General features: G+C 41.2%; 2 protein-coding genes across 2 annotated transcripts in view; both read right to left on the bottom strand.

The window, feature by feature from the left end:
- The window catches only part of LOC119412828 (tripartite motif-containing protein 16-like protein), an 8,744-nt gene extending 3,128 nt beyond the window's left edge, over positions 1 to 5,616 (bottom strand). The window contains exons 1-5 of the mRNA XM_037679864.1: positions 5,170 to 5,616; positions 1,922 to 2,008; positions 1,615 to 1,836; positions 1,377 to 1,531; positions 1,229 to 1,299 (exon numbers count right to left, since the gene is read on the bottom strand). Coding sequence (XP_037535792.1) covers positions 1,229 to 1,299; positions 1,377 to 1,531; positions 1,615 to 1,836; positions 1,922 to 2,008; positions 5,170 to 5,616 — 982 coding nt within the window. The remainder of the gene's footprint in view (positions 1 to 1,228; positions 1,300 to 1,376; positions 1,532 to 1,614; positions 1,837 to 1,921; positions 2,009 to 5,169) is intronic.
- A 1,763-nt stretch (positions 5,617 to 7,379) lies between these two features.
- strip1 (striatin interacting protein 1) lies at positions 7,380 to 18,425 on the bottom strand. The gene is made up of 20 exons (XM_037679527.1): positions 18,262 to 18,425; positions 16,364 to 16,433; positions 16,212 to 16,286; positions 15,991 to 16,125; positions 15,753 to 15,873; positions 15,227 to 15,402; positions 15,021 to 15,148; positions 13,256 to 13,438; positions 12,312 to 12,532; positions 12,054 to 12,119; positions 11,893 to 11,956; positions 11,700 to 11,771; positions 11,501 to 11,575; positions 10,759 to 10,856; positions 9,922 to 10,048; positions 9,728 to 9,828; positions 9,579 to 9,645; positions 9,389 to 9,493; positions 9,113 to 9,317; positions 7,380 to 8,040 (listed from the first exon to the last, which is right to left on the bottom strand). The coding sequence occupies exons 1-20, from the start codon at positions 18,370 to 18,372 to the stop codon at positions 7,793 to 7,795; spliced, it is 2,448 nt and encodes an 815-aa protein (XP_037535455.1). The 5' UTR covers positions 18,373 to 18,425; the 3' UTR covers positions 7,380 to 7,792.
- Positions 18,426 to 18,787: the final 362 nt, after the last annotated feature.

The raw sequence follows: 18,787 nt of genomic DNA, 5'->3' as shown, positions 1-18,787 counted from the left end.
GTTAGTTAGTTAGTTAGTTAGTTAGTTAGTTAGTTAGTTAGTTAGTTGATTATATATATACAGTAGTTAGTTGGTTTGTTTGTTAAATGTAGCTGGTTGGTTAGTTACATTTGTTTGGTTAGTTAGTTACATTTGGTTATTTGGTTGGTTAGTTAGTTACATTTGGTTGGTAGGTTAGTTGCATTTAATTGGTTGGATTATTAGGTTTAGTTGGTTGGTTGTTTAGATTATGTTGACTAGATTTGGTTGATTGGTTAGTTAAATTTGGTTGGTTGGTTAGTTAAATGGTTGGTTGGTTAGTTAATTAAATTTGGTTAGTTGATTGGTTGGTTAAATGTTGTTTGTTTGTTTGTTGGTTGGTTGAATTCAGTTGAATGGTTTGTTGTTATTTTCCTTAATTCATTCATTCAACCTTTATTTAGACAGGTTAATCCCATTGAGCCTCGGGGACTCATTTACAAGAGAGACCTGATTTCAACAAAGAATGATGACAACAATGGACAACAAAGACAATAATAGACAATTATAAAGGATGCGTACAAATTGAGAATTTTCCGACAGGTTTGTTAAATTGGGTTTGTCAAATTAGGTTAGTGGACTGGTTAGTTAAATTTGGTTAGTGGGTTGATTATATTTAGTTGGTTGGTTTGTTAGTTAAATTTGGTTGGTTAGATTTGGTTGATTGGTTGGTTAGATTTTGTTGGTTGGTTAGATTTGCTTGATTGGGTGATTAAAATTGATTGATTAGTTGGTTGATTAGATTTAGTTGATTTGTTGCTTAGTTAGATTTGGTTGGTTGGTTTGTTGGTTAATTGGATTTGGTTGATTGGTTAGTCTTTTTTTTTATGAATAAAATCTACCCACTCTGGAGTGAATCTAAAGTTTCACTTGATTTGTTGATACAATTGATAACTTTTTAAGGGTCAATTTGAGTATGCAAATACTGAACATGAATTTCAGTCTCTAGTCAATAAAACGTTGTCACAAAAGCACAAGATTTTGAGTTTCCGGTAACAGATGCAGGTAACAGATTCAGGTAACAGATGCAGGTAACAGATGCAGGTAACAGATTCAGGTAACAGATGCAGGTAACAGATTCAGGTAACAGATGCAGGTAACAGATGCAGGTAACAGATTCAGGTAACAGATGCAGGTAACAGATTCAGGTAACAGATTCAGGTAACAGATGCAGGTAACAGATGCAGGTAACAGATTCAGGTATACAAACCACAGGACTGTGGGGAGCTGGCGTCACTGCTTTCCTCTTCATCTGATTCCTCCTCTTCTACACCTTCACAAAACAAGAGTGCACATTTTTATAACAATACTTCAACATGTCAGACAATTTTCAATATGTCAGTAAAACATACATACAGGTGTGAGAGATGGAGGCAAATTGTTCATCACAGAATTCCTGCAATTCCCTCCCAAGCTTTTCGACGGCCCTCTTTGTCACCTCAAAGGGGGCCAGTAAATCCTCATTGAAAAACTGGAGGTGTTCTTCACAGAGGTTCTTCACTTGGGTCCACTTCTGTCAGAGGAAGCCAGATGTATCAATGCAGAGATGACTTGTTACCCTGATATTTAAAGTTTCTAGTGTAGTAAATGTAATACCTGCAGAAACTGAACATTATCTTTATTTTTTTTCAGGCAGTCCAGCTCAGCATCCATCATCTTCAACTCCTCCACCTTTGTCTGGAGGGTAGGAGCCCGAGCTGTAGCGTTCTGGGCCTGAGCTCTGATCAGCCTCCTCACTGACAGATAATGCTTCTGAAGGCACTCGGTGACTCTGACCAGCACACCTTCACACTGGTCCTCAGTGTCTCTGACCTCCTCCTGTTTCAGACCCAACAGAAGAGGATCAAGAAGATCAGAGCTTTGTTGAACTGGAACAAACAAATATAAGTTGTAACTTCCTTACATTAATCTGCTGATAGATCTTCTCTAGCTTCTTCTCCTGCTCCTTGAGAACCTGCCTGAGCTCTGACTGGATCCTGCTCAGCTCCTCCTAACGTTGGATAAAGAGGCATGATTAATTTGAAGGAGTTAGTCAAGACAATAAGACACTTGAATGCTTTCATTCAGCCTGAAAAAGAGTAACTCTGTATCCTACACTATGCTGAGCAGTGATTTGTTTAGCTTTGCTTTGTTGATTTTATTTTGAAAGCTTAACATACTAAGTGTTCTTATGGGATCCATACGGCATTCTAAAGATGTCTTGAATGCCACAAAATCTATTTGTAAATAAAACAATCTGGCTCAGATGCACTTGGAATCCCGTCCGAATCATTCAGTTCCTGCTGGAGTGCGTCGAGAATGCAGATGGAAACTTTTGGTCAACCAGATGTGATTCAGAACATCGCCGAATGATAAAAACACAGCCACTGGAAATTTTCTGCACCTGATCAACATCACCATCATTCTATTCTTTATCAGGGACCATTCTAGAGGCGTTCTTGGTACACTCTGGACTTTCGTGTAATATTTTAACTATTCAAGCTGCGTTCTGTTTGAGGCTAAAGACGTGTGACTGCAGCTCAAAAGTTCAAGTTGCAAATAAAATCAGAGAAGTCTCGATGTGTTCTCCTCCAGATTCAGGTCAGCCTTAAACTTCAAAAACTTGTCTGAGGTCTTATCCTGACGCATGCTCAATAATCCAGGTAGAAAAGTCTAAAATAGTTAAGTCAGGTCCTCTGAACGGGTTAAAAAAACATGGTCTGAGGTCTTGTTTAAGCAACTTTTTGCTACAGATTCAAATTCAAATTACATTCAAAAATACTAATCCCAAAGGGAAATTAAACGTTGTTGTAACTCATCATCCTGGTTTCATTAAAGTTGTTATAGATGATCAACACTTGCTCTTCTCAAGGGCAGACATCTCCTCCTCTCTCTCTCCACTTTGCTTTTGCTCTGTCTGTCTGTGAAACTGCTTTAGAGCCTCTCTTCTACAAATTTTCCGAATCATAACTATGGACTTGGTCAGTTGGTCCCTCAACACAATTTATATTTCTTTGAAGAGAAGGCAGGCTTTAGGTGAGACGATTTGCCCTGTTGGCATGCAAACAGATGGATATCTTATAGACTTTGAAGACTTGATGACGTGTCTATCTCTGCTGTCATCTGTAGATTTTAAGGTCTCTCTTGTAAATGAGTCCTTGAGACTCAATGGGATTAACCTGTCTAAATAAAGGTTGAATGAATGAATGAATGAATGATAAGGACACATTTATAATTGGATTTATGATAACTGGTTCCTGCTTTTTGGATTCGGCTGGTTCCTGGTCTATCAACAAACAAGGAAGTCATCTGCAGCAAATCTGGACCTGGTCAGGCTGCCTGCCTTATATGATGGCTTGGTTCGTGCCTTGAGCACCCAGACTTTTGGCAGAATGGATCAGATCTTGGGGATTATTCTCATGCACGTTCCATTGGTATTTTCATTTAATTTGGACATTTTGGAAGCGAGTAAACTGACACAGACTCAAGGTAGATGCCATTCAAGTTCTGCCCGTCCCCAAAACAATCGTGTTTATCTGAATTCGGCTCCCTGACTGACCTTGACAGGCCATCTTATCTCAACCCGCCTGGAAAGTTTTGTAAGCCTGATGCTCTAACCCCTCCCTCCTCTCCTACTGAGGAATTTCCATGGACTTTTTAGAGGAGCCCCACTGAATAAACATTCTGTCATCATTGCAGGACTCTGGATTTGTCTCTGGTCATCCTCGGCACCCCCAGAGGGAACTATTTGAACCAAGTGATTTTATCTGAACTCTGTAGTGCCTCTGTGTGCTGTCTCTGGACATGCTCACCACCCTTGCTCCACCCCCCCACCCCCCATGTAATGTCAGTGTCATTATGTGCTCTTGTGCGAGATCTTTTTTTCATTATCACACTGTTGACCTTCAAACAGAGCTTAAAAGTGTGTTAGGAATTTTTTGTCTCCAAACCCTATGTGTCATTTTTCACCACTTTTTATTGTCTGTCCAAACAGGTCTCACTTGTAAATGAGTCTTTGAGGCTCAATGTGACTTAACTGTTTAAATAAAGGTTGAATGAATAAATGAATGAATTATGTCTGTGGACCGGAAGGATCTCCTGTCGTGATCTGTCTTACAGTGGATATGAAGAAACTGGCCGTAGATGTTGATCATGTACTTGGATTTAGCAGGTTTCTCGGTGTTCCCGGGCAGCAGGACTACCTGAATGTTGGTCAGAACTCCTCCTTGAACAATAATCACTCTTTCCAGCAGCTTGTTGAGCTCCTCATCATTGCAGACAGCCAGCCGCAGGTGTCAGGGTATGAAACTGGTCTTCTTGTTGTCAGGAGACACGTTTTCCACCAGTTCCAGGATCTCGGCAGTCAGGTACTTGAGCACTGCCACCGGGTAGACGGCAATGCACCCACGACACCTCCTTTACAACTCATTTGGGACTTTGGGCTGTAGTTGAGGTATTATTTGAGCTTTTGAGATGTTAATCAGCTGTTCCTGGTTGTAAAAAAACTAACAAAAAAACTTGTTGCCATGGTTACTCATCATAACAAATGTCCAAAAGTAAAAAACGTTTCAGTAAAAAATCCTTCCAGCTGCACAGAATCAGATACCAGAGGAATAATGATAAAAAAGTGATTTACATCCAGAAAAAGAGGAATTAAAGTTTTCAAAAGCAATATCCCAGAATGAATGAATGATAAGTGTGCTGTGTGTATGTAAATGGACTGTACTTATATAGCACCTTTCTATCTTATCAAGATACTCAAAGCTCTTTACAACACAATCTGTGTCCTCATTTACCCATTCATACAGCACTCTACTAGCTCTACAAAGAATAATCAGTGCTTTATCACATTCATACACTGATGGGACACACATCAGAGGCAACGAGGGGTTCAGTGTCTTGCCCTGAGACACTTCGACATGTGACTGTTGGTGGAGTCGAACCCACAACTCCTGCATTGTAGGACGACTGCTCTAACCACTCAGCCACAGCATGTGTGTGTATGATGGTGAAGCTGAGTCATATTCCTGCCTGAACGCATAGGTTGACTCTTGTTTTGTTCTTTGTCTCCATCTGAGCAGGTCTTCCTCCTCAGTAATCAACTTGCATTTCTTTGTTCTGGATTATTGAGCATGTGTCAGGATATTTCTTTGTTCTGTTTTGGTTCTGTACCTGGTTCTGGATCCGTATCAGCCCCACCACACAGATCCTGTGTCCAGTGTGCTCGTCTGAAGCGCACTGAGTGCAGATGATCCTCTCATCTGTGCAGCAGTAAACATCCAGGGGGCTCATGTGTCGCCAGCACCAGGTCCTGCCAGATGTTCCCGCACTGCTGCTCCGGGCCCTCTTTGTCGGGGGCCCTGCAGGATGCTGCTCTCTTCTTCTGGTGTTTCTCACCACCTCAGCCAGAGTTGTGTTTCTGATCAGAGCAGGTCTGGAGGGAAACCTCTGCTGACATTCAGGGCAGCTGAAGTGTGTCTGGACTCTGTCCCAGCTGTCATCGATGCACCACAGGCAGAAGTTGTGTCCACAGGGGATGGTCACGGGTTCCCGGAGGATCTGGGTGCAGATCCGACAGCAGAGCCAGCTGATGCTTACAGGAAGGTGAGGCTCTGCCATGTTTGTGTGAAGAAAGGCGGGTTCTGTTCTACACTCTTCGTTTCGTTTCCTCAAAACAGACTAAACCCACAAATGATTTGTTGAATTCAAAGTGGAAGTGGGTGTGGCTAAAATGTTTGAATCTGTTTCAAAATGAAGTGAAAGTCAACGGGGGAGGAGTATCTGAACACAAACTGAATTGGTTTATATTTTGCTTCCAAGCAGCCAGACTTTCTTGAAATCTTTCAAAGTGGTCTTTGTTGCTCTTCAGGTTCTGTCTGCCCTCCGAACAAACTAAATGGCTCCCTACAATCACTTCCTCTAATATTTATTTAATATCTACTGCAGCAAAATAACTTTACCTTGAGTATCAAGTTTTACTCAGTTTGAAGGAGAGATGTGTTTTTACTTTTTCCATTTCCATCTTCTACCCCTTGTCCGTAGTTGGGTCATGGAGGCAACAGGTTCAGGAGGGAAACCCAGGCCCACCTTTCTCCAGGAACGCTGCAGCTCCTCAAGGCATTCCTGGGCCAGAGAGGATTGTGAATTCTGGGTTTGCCCTTGGGCCTTTTCTCAGTGGGATGCGCCATAATGTGGTGGAGGGGCTTGAGTATCCTCCATGATCCTGGGGGCTGTATTTTTTGTGCCATTAGGCCGTGGTAGAGTCTCCCATGGCACACAGGATTCAAGGGAACGATTCAAAGACTTTGATGGATAGATATGTTTCAGGAAACCTTGCCCGAAAAGGGAAACTGGGGCTCACCCCTGGAGCCTGGCCTGGAGGGGGAGCTTGAACATGGTGGTTGACCCTTGGCTCCTGGGGCTTGGCTGGGTCAAGTCGAAAAGTGAGACGGGGTGTCCACTAACTGCTGCAAGGAGGACTGTCGAGCAGCAGGGTCCCTGGCTGTGCAGATTCCGAACAGCATAAATGAGTTCTGAGTCAGGGGCGTCCAGTCCTGGCTGTCGAGGATCATGATCCTGCACGTTCTGCTCGTTTCCTGCTTCTGTGATGGAGCAGGGATAGAAGCCCTCGAGGACCAGGGTCAGACACCCCTTCTCTGAGTAAATACATATCTGACAAATTACTGAAAAATAAGATGTTATCTGGGCTCCTAAATGTATTGTATGCATTCCTGTCCTGAGGTTGATGAATATTTTCTTGTTTAAATCACTGAAAACCTTGATTTTATTCAACAAAGCTGTTCTTTTTCATGTGTTGCATCACCACCGTCTGAAAAATGCAAAATAAATAAAGAAAAAGTCATGACTGAAAAAGAAAACGTCAGCATGAAGGCAAGTATAATTTTATTACAGTATTTAGGTTCATGTAAAACAAAGACAAAAGCCATGATAAATAGGTTTCACAATTTACATGTATTTATATATTTTTTAACTTTTCTAATAAAAACAAATGAAACAAAATATGAAGGTCAGTGGAAGGAAAAAAAGAAATTGTTCTGTAACTCCTAATTAAATGAATGTTTTCTGCTTCAGTTAAAACAAGAAATCAGAAACTATGAATGTTTCTTTCACATCAAAGCAAACAAGGTTTCTTATTTCATGTCAAAGGTCAAAGCTGTTCTTTCACCGTCCTAAAGTCCACATGAAGGTCTCCGTGGTCCCAGAGCGAAGGCGACAAGTCGGAGCTCAACTGAGACCCTCGGGATGATATAAAAAAAATGAGGCTAACTTGATAAACAGCTGAAACAACAATGAAGTCGATGTTTGTCCTTCTGACCACACAGACCCTTCCTGAGGGAGATTAAACAATAGAAAATCCACAAATGAGATTTATTTAAACACAAGTTCATCTTTTACGAGTTAATACATAAAATCTACTACAGATATTTTTCTTAAACCGTCATGAAGCGCTCTTAGCTCATCTACTGACCTGCTGTGGCAGAAAAGAGGCACACCGAAATATATTAATCCCTGGAAATGTAAAATCTGGATTAGGATTGAGCCCCCAGATGCAGTTTAGTTATAAAAACATTATCTCTGAAAAGTTTGGGCAGAGAGAAAACCCTCTGCTTTCCTTTTGGGTTACATAATATTAATACTAAATGTCTTAAAGGCAAAAGGACTCGGCTGGATCCTCAAAGGAAACCCGTCCATCAGAACACGCAACATAGTTCAGCGGCTGAAGATCGATCAGAGATAAGGTTGTTTAATCCGAACTGGAAACTAGAACCGTTTTTCACTGCAGCAGTTCCTCCCAGGAAATGGGTTTGGAGAAGACCTCGCGCTCCAGCCAAAGGTCGTAGTTCATTTGGAAGTCCTCGGGCAGGTCCACTCGCTGTCCCAGAACGCTCTGCAGGCAGTTGTCCACGGGCAGGAAGTCGGGATTGTTGTGGCTCTTGTCGTAGCGGCGGCTGTTGAAGCGCTCGATGCTGGCTCGCAGAGCGCACTCCTCAGCCTGGAAGTCCCAGGGACGAGCGTCCAGATCTGTCCCCGGAAACAAACGGCAGGTCAAACTCAGTTCTGAGGAAACGCGGCTAAACCAGAGCTCTATAACCCTGCTATTACTTAAAGAGTATAAAAACACAAGATTGTTTATCAAAGTTCATGCTCGATAATCCAGGTTAAAAAAAAAATCCAACCAAGTTAAGTCAGGTCCTCTGGACGGTTTCTTTTTGTTGAAACGTTTCGTCTTTCATCCAGAAGACTTCATCAGTCTGAGGAGCCACAACAAACTCAGACTTATAAACAGCACCTTACAAAGTGGGTCAACCAGTTTGGGTCGACCATCTTCAGACTGACGAAGTCTTTTGGATGAAAGACGAAATGTTTCAAAAGAAACCGTCCAGAGGACCTGACTTAACTTTGACAAGATTGTTTAGTTTTAGTAAACCACACATGAAATCATACAACACAAAACAAAAATCTGTAAAAACACGTTCACGTGAATCATTCTCACGAGACTCGAAAGAGTGTCTCTGGAATTTTGAACATATCTTTAAAAATAGAGTCATAGGAAGAACAGGAGCTCTGCTCTGACAGAAAACATGCCCAGGTCTGAAAACAGCGCAGATGATAAATAATTATTAAAAATAAAACTGGTCAAAACCAAAGCATGGCCACAAAACTTCCTGGTTCCAACCACGGCAGGTGCAGCCCCTGAGATACCTCCTTAGAGACAACCCACAGAGACTGGAGCACTACAGGTCGCCAACTTTGATCAAAGGTTGGCCAAAAAAAATAAAAATTAATGAATTAAAAGGCCTATATTCTGCTTATATGGCCAGCTGATGATCTGTCAAACCTCGACTTGTGAAATTTAGTTCTAGCAGCTCACAAACTGATGTGACCTCAAAATGTAAAGAGGTGCATAAACTGTGTTCACAACGTTCGCACTAAACTTTTTTTTAAATTGTATTGGCTAATGGATGCTACAAGTAACTGATATAGCAAAACTCTCCTGTCAAACCAGTATTCCTCCATCTTTTGGATGATTATCAACAAACAATATATATTTATATTTTGACCGAAAAAAAATTAAGCTTCCCATTCCTCTCACCGTTTCCATAAGCCCAGTCGTCATTAAGGCGGTGACGGACTTTCTGGTAAATGGCAGACATGGTCTTCATGTTGCTCTTCCTCCACTGCCGGCCCAAGTATTTGGTCTGCACTTTGAGCAGCTTGAGGACGTAGAGTTGCATCATGGCCTGCTTGACCTTCAGCGCCCTCTTCAGGATGGGAGCCGACTTGAACACAACCAGCATCTGGAAGAGAAGTCCATTACAAACACATACGAGCCGGGGTTCTGTTCAGGTTCGATGTGAGGTTCTCCCACCATTGTCCTGGAGTGCTTCCACTTGGTCAATTTGTTCAGGATCCTCAGCAGGTTGATACAAGAGAACAGATTCCTCCAGCAGAACTGAGTGTTGTCTCCAGCTTCCTGCAACGCAGAGATCATTCAGAGTCAAAGAAAATATCAAAAACTAAATAAAATCACAAGTAAAAGCTGAAAAAAAAACCCTCACCAAACTCTCTGCAGTTAACTCTGGCAGCTCGTGCACCACACAGTGTGGAAAATCAAGTACAGAAATGCTGATGGAGAAAAAAACATTTAGAACAAAGACTCAATCACAGGACTAATACTTTTCAATAAGTAAAAAGACCTCTGAAGGACCTGTTCTTAGCTGTGATGTAGGACATGATGTTCTGGTTGAAAAACTTCAGGATGAGCGGGATGCAGTTTGCAAACACCAGGTGCTGAGCCATGTACTCAAACTAAGAAAACATCCACACAAAGACCGGCTCGGTTCAGTTAAACGGGTCATTTTCTTCACGTGAAATGTTTTCACCACCGTGAGGAGACCTCACCTGGTAGATGTGGTTTAGTTTAAAGTGTTTCAGGAGCAGCAGCAGGATGGCAGAGATGGCTTTCACAATGATTTCTTTGTGCCGATTGACGTCGACGCCGAGTTTCATGCTCTGCAGAACCGTCGTCCTGCAGAGGGAGACAGGAGTACAGGACTGGTCAGAGTCAGACTTTACGAAGCTTTAAAGCATCATCTCTTCCTACAGCGTCCCTTTTCTACAGAAAGTTGCATCCTCACACTGTGGGTGTGCATTTAGACATGCATCTGTTCAAATTGTGCTCCCATCATGGATATGTTTGCTGCATTATCTTTCTGAATAACTTAATAGCATCTTATAAGCTCAAACCAGACACAAATTTAAATCTCTATACTGAGACACATTTTAATTTTTTAAAATACACACCAATAAATTCCTCTCCACTTCAATCAACAGCTCAAATCTTTTGAAATAGGGTTCTGTGCAAAGTTTATAAACAGTAAATATGTTACCTGTTGTGATTATCTTTTAGAGAAACGTTTAGAGAAACACTTTTACAGGATTCAACAGCTAATTAAGATAATTCAAGACTAAAGTGAATTACTGTTCTTCTAAAACAACTCCAATCGTAAAATATTTCACAGTGATTCACGTGAACACTGTTCCATGAACCTTTACATCACCATCAGTTTTGATTAATGAGGTAAAAACATTGTAATATTCTTGACAGAAGTGCAACAGCTAGATCCTGCTGCTGTTTGCAAACAGCCAAAGTAGCATTAAATAGCATTCATGTGAAAAGCTGTAAGACTTTTGGGTTGTTTTTAAAAACATGGCAGTTTCAATGTTCGGTCCACGTACGGCATCTCCTCTGGCAGCACATCGGCCAAGATGTTAATGGAGTCCGTTTTGGCTTTGGAGGTCGGAGCAGCGGCCAGCAGGATCTTCAGCAGCGCAATCTAACATTCAGAAACACCAGGACAAGAGTCAGACAAAGAAACAAGCAGAGACATTTGACATTATTATACTTACAACTATAGTTCATAGGATTTGATCCAATATGTATTTTTAAAAGAAAGTACTTGGCCCGATGGCCTTTATATTGAATTAGCTGCCTCTAGCTTAAAAAGCTGGATCTGAAGACATGGACCTCTCTGGTAGAGAAGGAGCCTGAGTTTGTGCGTAAGGTTGAGAGGTACAGACTAAATCTAGTCAAGCGTGACATTGACAGACGAATGCGCAGTATTGTGGATTCTGTGCCGGTCTGATGTGGTGAAGAGGAAGCTGAGCTGCAAGGTGAAGCTCTCCGTTTACCAATCAGTCCATGTTCCTACCCTCAGCTACGGTCACAGACTCTGGTTAGTGATTAAAACAACGAGAATGTGGATACAAGCGTTGGAAAAGTGTTTTCGCCACAGGGTAGCTGGCTCTTCTTTAGAGATAGAGCTAAAACTCAAGGAGTACTTTCATACACAGTGTGATAAAAATAATAATAATACAGCATATTAAAGAGTGTTTTAATTGTTTTTCTAGAGTTATATCAAGGTTTTTAAATTAAATATCCCCACAGTAACACACAATAAACCCTTCATGAAACACTGACCATGTATTGAGGCAAACTGGGCAGAATTCCCTGATAGAGCAGCTCAGTGGCACACATCTCCACTTCCTCTTCACCCTGTCAGTGAGGAAACAGAAAGGACAAGAATAAAGAACACAGTCACCTTTAAGACCTGCCTTTTCCAACACAACGTATTACCGTTCAGACCTTTATAATTTTGTTAGAGTTCATTTCCACTTACAACAGAGAGGGGAGTTTTCTGGTATTCCTCCTCTTTTGCAATCTGCAGTTCCGCTATAGAAACATACTTGTGCTGGAAATGGAGGGAGGTAAATCTAATAAATGCCAATAGCACTAACAATTATTGCAGTTTTTTTTTAAAGATTACATGCAGAAAATCAAAAATATAGATGACATGAAGCACATCGTCATACCTGTTTTAGTGTCCTGATGCTCTCATGAATCGGCCGGGGTAAACCAACCACCGTATCTGTATCACTGCAAGATGTCCGTAGGAGCAGAGAGAAACAAATATCTTTATTATCTCAGAATGTGTACGTAAAGTCACTTATAATATGCTTTATGTTAGACCCACCTCCCAAGTGTGTAACCAATGAATTTACTTCTGCTTGATTCCAGAAAACTTTCTATATCTTTTTCCCTGTTGGAGCAAAAATAAATAAATAAAAAAGAACAAAGAAAATGTCAGAAATGTCTCAAATCTTGATTTGTTGTCTCTGCAAGCAGCATTTAAAGGAAGAACTAACAAAAGAATAATCTTCAAATCTGTTCATCAGCTTCGACTATAAACGTTAGGAAGTCAGTGTGTTGGTCTGGGGAGACTGAACAGTACCTGACTTTGGGGGCCCAGGGCAGACCTTTAGGAAAGGACACCCTCTCTGATGGAGGGTGAGGAATGGGGGGAGGCATCACCTCGTCTCTCTCTATAGGGAATGTCTCCGGCTCTAAAGAGTTGTCGTTGTCATCGTTGTCATCCTCGTCATCCCGGGAATCATCTGCCTTGTAGGGATCCTTCTCATTGAAAGCATCCAGATTGTCCTGCTTGATCAGAGCCTGAGGCAAATAAATGACAAGACTTTTTTTTATTACATCGAGACTAAAACTATGGATTAAAACTATGACATCAAATATAGAACTAAGCTTAAAAAAAAAAAAAAGAACTTGAGAAATGGTCCTAAATGATTAATTGGGAAACAACTCAATGAAATTACAAAACATATTTGGATTGACATAATATGGAGACATGCACTTAAAGGTTCGAAGGAGGCTCAGCTTTAAATAATAAATGCTTTGAACATAAACAAAAACATGAGTAATGTCCAGGAATACGTGCAAAATGTATTGATTGTGTCTAAATCTAAAAATTACAGAGAAACTAGTTCATTTTTGGAAATACTCCTTTTGGTTCACTCGGGAGAATAAAGTATAATTGGAGGTCACAATTCTGAAAAATAAACATCTAATACACATTGTTTGGAGCAGCTTAGTTTAAAAATAAATCCTTCAGTAAGAAGTTGAGCTTTGAGGATGATTTCTACAACACAAAATAAAAAACAGCCTCTCCTTTAGTCTCACTGACAAACTGATGCATTCACTGTTCCAGGGACTGTGATAGTCAAAGGCCTGCAAAGAGCTTTAAAATGTCAACATGATGCGTCACCTGCTGATAGCTTTTGTTTGTTGTCTTTTTCTCCACAACAGAAACAAAAATTATTCACTTCAGCTTGCCCTGACTGATTGTTTCACCAGAACCTATGTAAAAGCTGTAGCGAGTACCTTGTGCTCACGTCGAGCTCGTTTTTGCTGCTGTTCGATGAGATCAGACGCCGAGGCTGGAGGAGAAGCTGCCCTCATGCTGCGAACGACTCGAATGCTGTCCTCTGGGAGAGGGGGGAGTCCCAGCTCCTCACGCTTATGGACCTTTATGCTCTGAAGCTGCTCAAACCCTCCGAGTGTGAACTGAAACACGAGAGAGGGATTATACAGCAGGACACTTCTTTACAGTAGGGGTTGAACAGAATAGTCGATTCTAGGACATCTCGCAAGTTTTTAAATTTCACGTTGACTAGTCACAGTCACAACCCCCCCCCCCCCCCCCCCCCCCCCACCACCACCATCCCCACTGTTCCCAGCCCTATTCCACCCAATTCACGTGGTGGATAAAATAAAATAAAACTAAAAACAGTGGGGCGGTAGAACTGTCATGTCTAACACGGCTGTGCCCGGCCAGAGCCAAAGTAATGTGCTGGATGCACCGGTTGGTGTCAGGCTTTTGATTGGCTGATGATCCAATCTGGATTACCACCAGCCGCGCTGACTGGACGGTTAAAAGAGGTACAAAAAAGTCCAGACGGATGACCGCCAGCGACCCACCTGCAGCTTATCTGGACCCAGCCGCTGCGTAGAGCTGTCATTTCTAACCCGGCCCCGCCCGACCCGGATTCGGACTGGGCCATAATAATGTGCTTAATGTGTGGGCCGGGTTGGTGTCAGGCTTTTTATTGCCGCAGACGATCCAATATATGCAAACATGGCTTGCCATACTACACTTGCCGCACATGGCCATTTAACCGCGTGCTGATCAGCTGGTTGAAAGAGGTAAAAAATTCAGTTGAGCTTCAGATGGACTACTGCCAACGATCCATCAGCCCAAATGGACGTTCATTCAGCCGCTGCACTCAGCGGCCGACAACCCAAACAGGTGAGATCACAAAATATCCAACATGTCAGAGCAGGATGCAGGCAGAAGCAGGGGAAGCATTTAATGCACTTTGAGAGCTCCTCAGCTCTGATCTTCTGCCCCCTCAGCTGCGCGCGTCCGCCGAACATTAATAATAGTCGGTGGTATAAGCAGTCAAAGCTTAATTAAAACTGTTTGGGGTTTTTTTCGGGTTCGGACCTGTAATTACTGTTAATTCGTTGAATCGGGTGGGATTCAGAGATGATGGCTGCGGGCTGAGGCCGTGTTGGTTCAGATTATTTGGACCTGAGTGCAACTCTTCCACTGCGTCAGTAGACGCGCGCAGCCGATGACCATTAATAACTAATAATATTATAATACGGTGCTCCACCAACGCCCGCCCCGCTGCCCTCAGTTCCATTCCACCCAATCCACGGTGATGGATTAAATAAAATAAAACTAAAAACAGCAAGACGTCCACCACCGCCCGTCCCGTTGTTCTTAGCCTTGTCTTTTACTAGCCACACGCTTCTTTCACCTTTGCAGCTAAATAATAGTTTTGGTTTTCCTGGAACTTATTTGCAGTATGATATATGGCAGGAGCATAAATATATGTCCGATGTTTTGTTCTTTTTTTTTTTTGTAAATAAAAAATGACTACATTTTTTTTCAAATTTTTATTTTTTTTTGTGAATATGATATAGTCTTGAGTTCCTATGACGTCATAGACTAGTCGACGTTGACTCGACTTTTATCATGTTGAAGTCGACTTTAAAAATCATGTAGTCGTTCAACCCCTACTTTACAGATCTGATCATTTATTTTAATCTATATAAGCTGTGTTTATTATCGCCTTCTCACCAGTATGCTCTTCCACAACAATAGGAGGACCTTCTTCATTGGAAAGTGAGGCGCGTGGCCGCTGCAGAACTTGGTGACCATACCAAAGAGCATGACAGAAATGGGCTCGTTGTTGAACAAAGAAGATCCTGAATGAAAACGTCAAGATGGATTTAGTCAACAGATCAAATTTTGATCAAAACTAACAACTGCAGAAGAACATTTACCTAATTCTGCTCTAAAGGTTTCCCTCAAGATTTTCCACTCGGGTTTATTGGTTGGATCGTCCTGTTGTATCATCTCTACAATCAGGTACATTATATTGAGCAGCACCCTGAGGTCTGTGCTGTCAGCGAGGGAGATGGCCGGTTTTCTGACCGCACTACTGCAGGCAGCGCTGTTACTGAAAAACAGAAGGTGAACTGATAATGTTCAACATAAAACGACTGGAAACTTCACAAAGCAAAGAACAAATTTTTTTTTTTTTTTACATGAATTATTTTTTAATCTATCTAAAGCTACAAAACTTAAACCTGCTTCTAATTTAAATTCCTGTAATGTGCTGTCGTACAGGTTGTGATGCCTCTTGACAATTACATAGCTACAACTAACATTATTAAATTCAGATTAACTCATTCATTCGACCTTTATTTAGACAGGTTAATCCCATTGAGTCTCGAGGACTCATTTACAAGAGAGACCTGATTTCAACAAAGAATGAAGACAACAATAGACATCTCATACAGAACATACTCAATTTCCATGTTCAGTAGTTCCACTAGAGCAGAGAAGGTCCCCACATCAAGCAGCAGAAATATGTTGTATCTCATCCAGTGCTGCACCTCGGCCTCAGAGCTACACTCTCCAAAGGTTCCTGCACCAAAAAAAAAAAAAGACTTGTATCAAGGGTGATATGCACAAAGACATATCTACGTTGATCGCTGCAACGTGTTGTTTTGCTTAAAATAAGTGAAAACTGCCGTGCACTGACCCTGAGCCATGTAGAGGATGGCCCTGGCAACCTTTAGTCGTTTCTCACGAGCAGTGACCTCCAGACCGTCCAGCAGACGCATGGCATGAGCTCTGTGCTCAGCTGCATCTAGCTCTGTCCACTTCTTATCGGACACTGAGGCGCAGCAGGGAAAGAGAAAAATACACCGTTACAACACGAGTACCTTCTTTATCTGGTTTCATGCATTCATAAAGACGTACCGTGAGCTCTGAATTCATCCTCAAAGCACTTCCTGTTGAGAGCAAACTCGGGTCCTTCAGTGTAACTGTAAAGCTCTGAAACATTTTTTTAATAAGTTTAAAAAAAAAAACATTTACCGGTATGCGTGTTCAGAAATCATAAACATACACACCTGACAGCTCTGCAGCCCATTTGTCTGTATCAGAATATTCAAACTCAAGATCTGGGGACTCCGACAGCCCCTATTCACAACACATGAAACCACACATCAATTAGACAGAAGGTCCCTAAAGACAATTGCAAGGACATTCATTAAATCAACCATACAAAAGTATATCTCACATACTGTTTGATGCTAATTAGGAGCACCTGACATGTGTTTAATGCTTGCTACTTTAAAAATAGGCCTTTTAGCAACTTATTATCTTATTCTGTGATTTTGTTTCATTTACAAAAACTCCAACAACATGCAGCATATAACTAGGTTTAAACTTGTTTATAAATATTAATTCCCAAGTTCCCTTATAAAATAGCAAGCAGTTGATTATTATGACACATACAGTACGATGCAACTTTAAACAGTTATTTATAAATATTTAAAATAAATATATATTCTGAGTAAAAACTTAATTCGTAGTTCTATTGGAAGACTTTCTAAAGCAGGACATGAATGCGCTCAGGTCCTTCACTACAACAAAATCTGTAAGGAAAACTCTGGTCTTGACATTCATTGTAATGTTCAATATCCATCAGCTTATTTAGGCAGGTCATATAATGTGTCCTGCTACACTGCAAATCAGCTAAGAAAAAAAAACAAATAAATGAACACTGAAACTGACCAGATAATAACCCTGTTCAACATCTGATAAGACACTAAATCTAATAAAAATCTACAACATTTTTACAGCACCCTGATTTATTGTTTTGTACACTACTCTTATTTTAACTGCATTTTTTTTTACTGTAGTTTATTGTTGTCATTGTCTACTGTTTTGTTGTCTGTACTTTAAATGTTCTGTCTGGAACAGGTCTCGCTTGTAAATGAGTCCCTGTGGCTCAATGAGGCCTGTATAAATAAAGGTTGAATGAAAGAATGAATCTAAAAAGTCAATGGTGATATTTTGGTTTCAGATCTCACAGGGGACACAAAACTGGCTCAGAACTGCTTTGGAGACTCTCAGAATGAGACTGGAGCTCTTGTTGAATTATAGAAAATCAAAGTTATTAAGAGTGGCTTCATATAGAAAAAGAATTATTAAAAACTAAATAATTAATTCATTATTTAATTGTTTATGGTTTAAACCTTCTTCTTTTCCCTCTTCAGGTGTTGCCACAGCGAGTTATCCTCCATCTCACTCTGTCCTCACTCCACCTACCTCCATATCCTCTTACTGCATCCATGTGTCTCCTCTGTCTCTTTCCTGGCAGCTGCATTTCTAACATCTTTCTAGCAATATACCCACTGTCTGGACATGTCCAAACCATCTCAGTCTGGTCTCTCCAACTTTATCTCCCAGTTGTTCAACCTGTGCTGAACCTCTGATGATCTCATTCTTAATCTTATCCATCCTTGTCACTCCTAAGGAGAACCTCAACATCTTCATTTCTGCCACTTCCAGTTCTTTCTACTGAATGTTTATAGTTTAAACCAATAGGGATTAATGTTTGACTAATCACACATCACCTGTGTTTACTTCATAATAATCCAATACAGTAAATCTTCGGTAAAACTGCACAGTCACTACTAAATAAATGAGTACCCAAAATGTGTCAATTGACCAGAAATTGACATCTGACAGTCTGGCCTGTCTGCTAACGTCAGCTAGCTTCTCCCTGCTGTGCTGACATATACTGATGTTGAACACAAAAATAACTTACCAGGTGGTATAAACTGAGCATTTCACAGCTAAGCAAACATTTACACTAGTTTAGCTCTACTATGTTGCTCTACTAACAGGATAATCGTATTAGAGATAAACAACACGACTGACTGAGCTAGCTCAGGTTACGTTAGCCTCGTCTTTTATCTGACACCGCCAGATAAATTAAGTTACACTTCTCTCTACGTACCTCTGAGTCTTTCCTTGAATTTCGAGGGAATTCACCCCTGCTTTTATTAGGTAGCATCGCTCTTTGTTTATTGTTTACAGGTATTCCACCACCATTCCCACCGACCTCCATAATTAGTAGGAAGGAAACTGAACTCTCGCGAGATGCCGACTGGTCTGCGAGAGTTCGCCTCTGATGTCAGCACCATAGATATAAACACTAGATGCCTCATTGGCTGCTGCGGCGCAGGATTTTCGGCCGCCATCTTGAAACGGTCGTCCTTATTTGGTTAAAGCAGATGTTTCAGCACTTCGCAGCTTATTTCTGTTCAGATCGACGGACTGTTGACGTCAGGTCTCGGGGGATAACTTTTCACTAGTAAGATGAACATATTATTGTTAGTATTTTGTGAATATAATATTACTGTACTGTATTTATGTCCACCAGCTGATGTGATGTTCAGTGTAACACGGTGTTCAGCTGCAATGAAGCTGACTGAGATCTGATGACAGGAATATTTTTCTAACAAGCATACTCACTATTTCAG

The sequence above is a fragment of the Nematolebias whitei genome, chromosome 7 (genome assembly GCF_014905685.2).
Source record: "Nematolebias whitei isolate Nwh7 chromosome 7, NemWhi1, whole genome shotgun sequence".
NCBI lineage: Eukaryota > Metazoa > Chordata > Actinopteri > Cyprinodontiformes > Rivulidae > Nematolebias > Nematolebias whitei.
Note: the sequence above shows the minus strand (reverse complement) of the source record. Positions and strands in the feature narration are given on the sequence as shown.

Bases quoted from the DNA above. Each gene is read 5' to 3' on its own strand.
- strip1 (XM_037679527.1), bottom strand. From the start codon at position 18,372: ATGGAGGTCGGTGGGAATGGTGGTGGAATACCTGTAAACAATAAACAA. The intron at 15,403-15,752 runs GTATGTTCTGTA...TCTGTTTTTCAG, and splicing joins CTACTGAACATGGAAATTGA to TAACAGCGCTGCCTGCAGTA. The intron at 12,533-13,255 runs GTACTCGCTACA...TATTTGCCTCAG, and splicing joins GAGCTCGACGTGAGCACAAG to GCTCTGATCAAGCAGGACAA.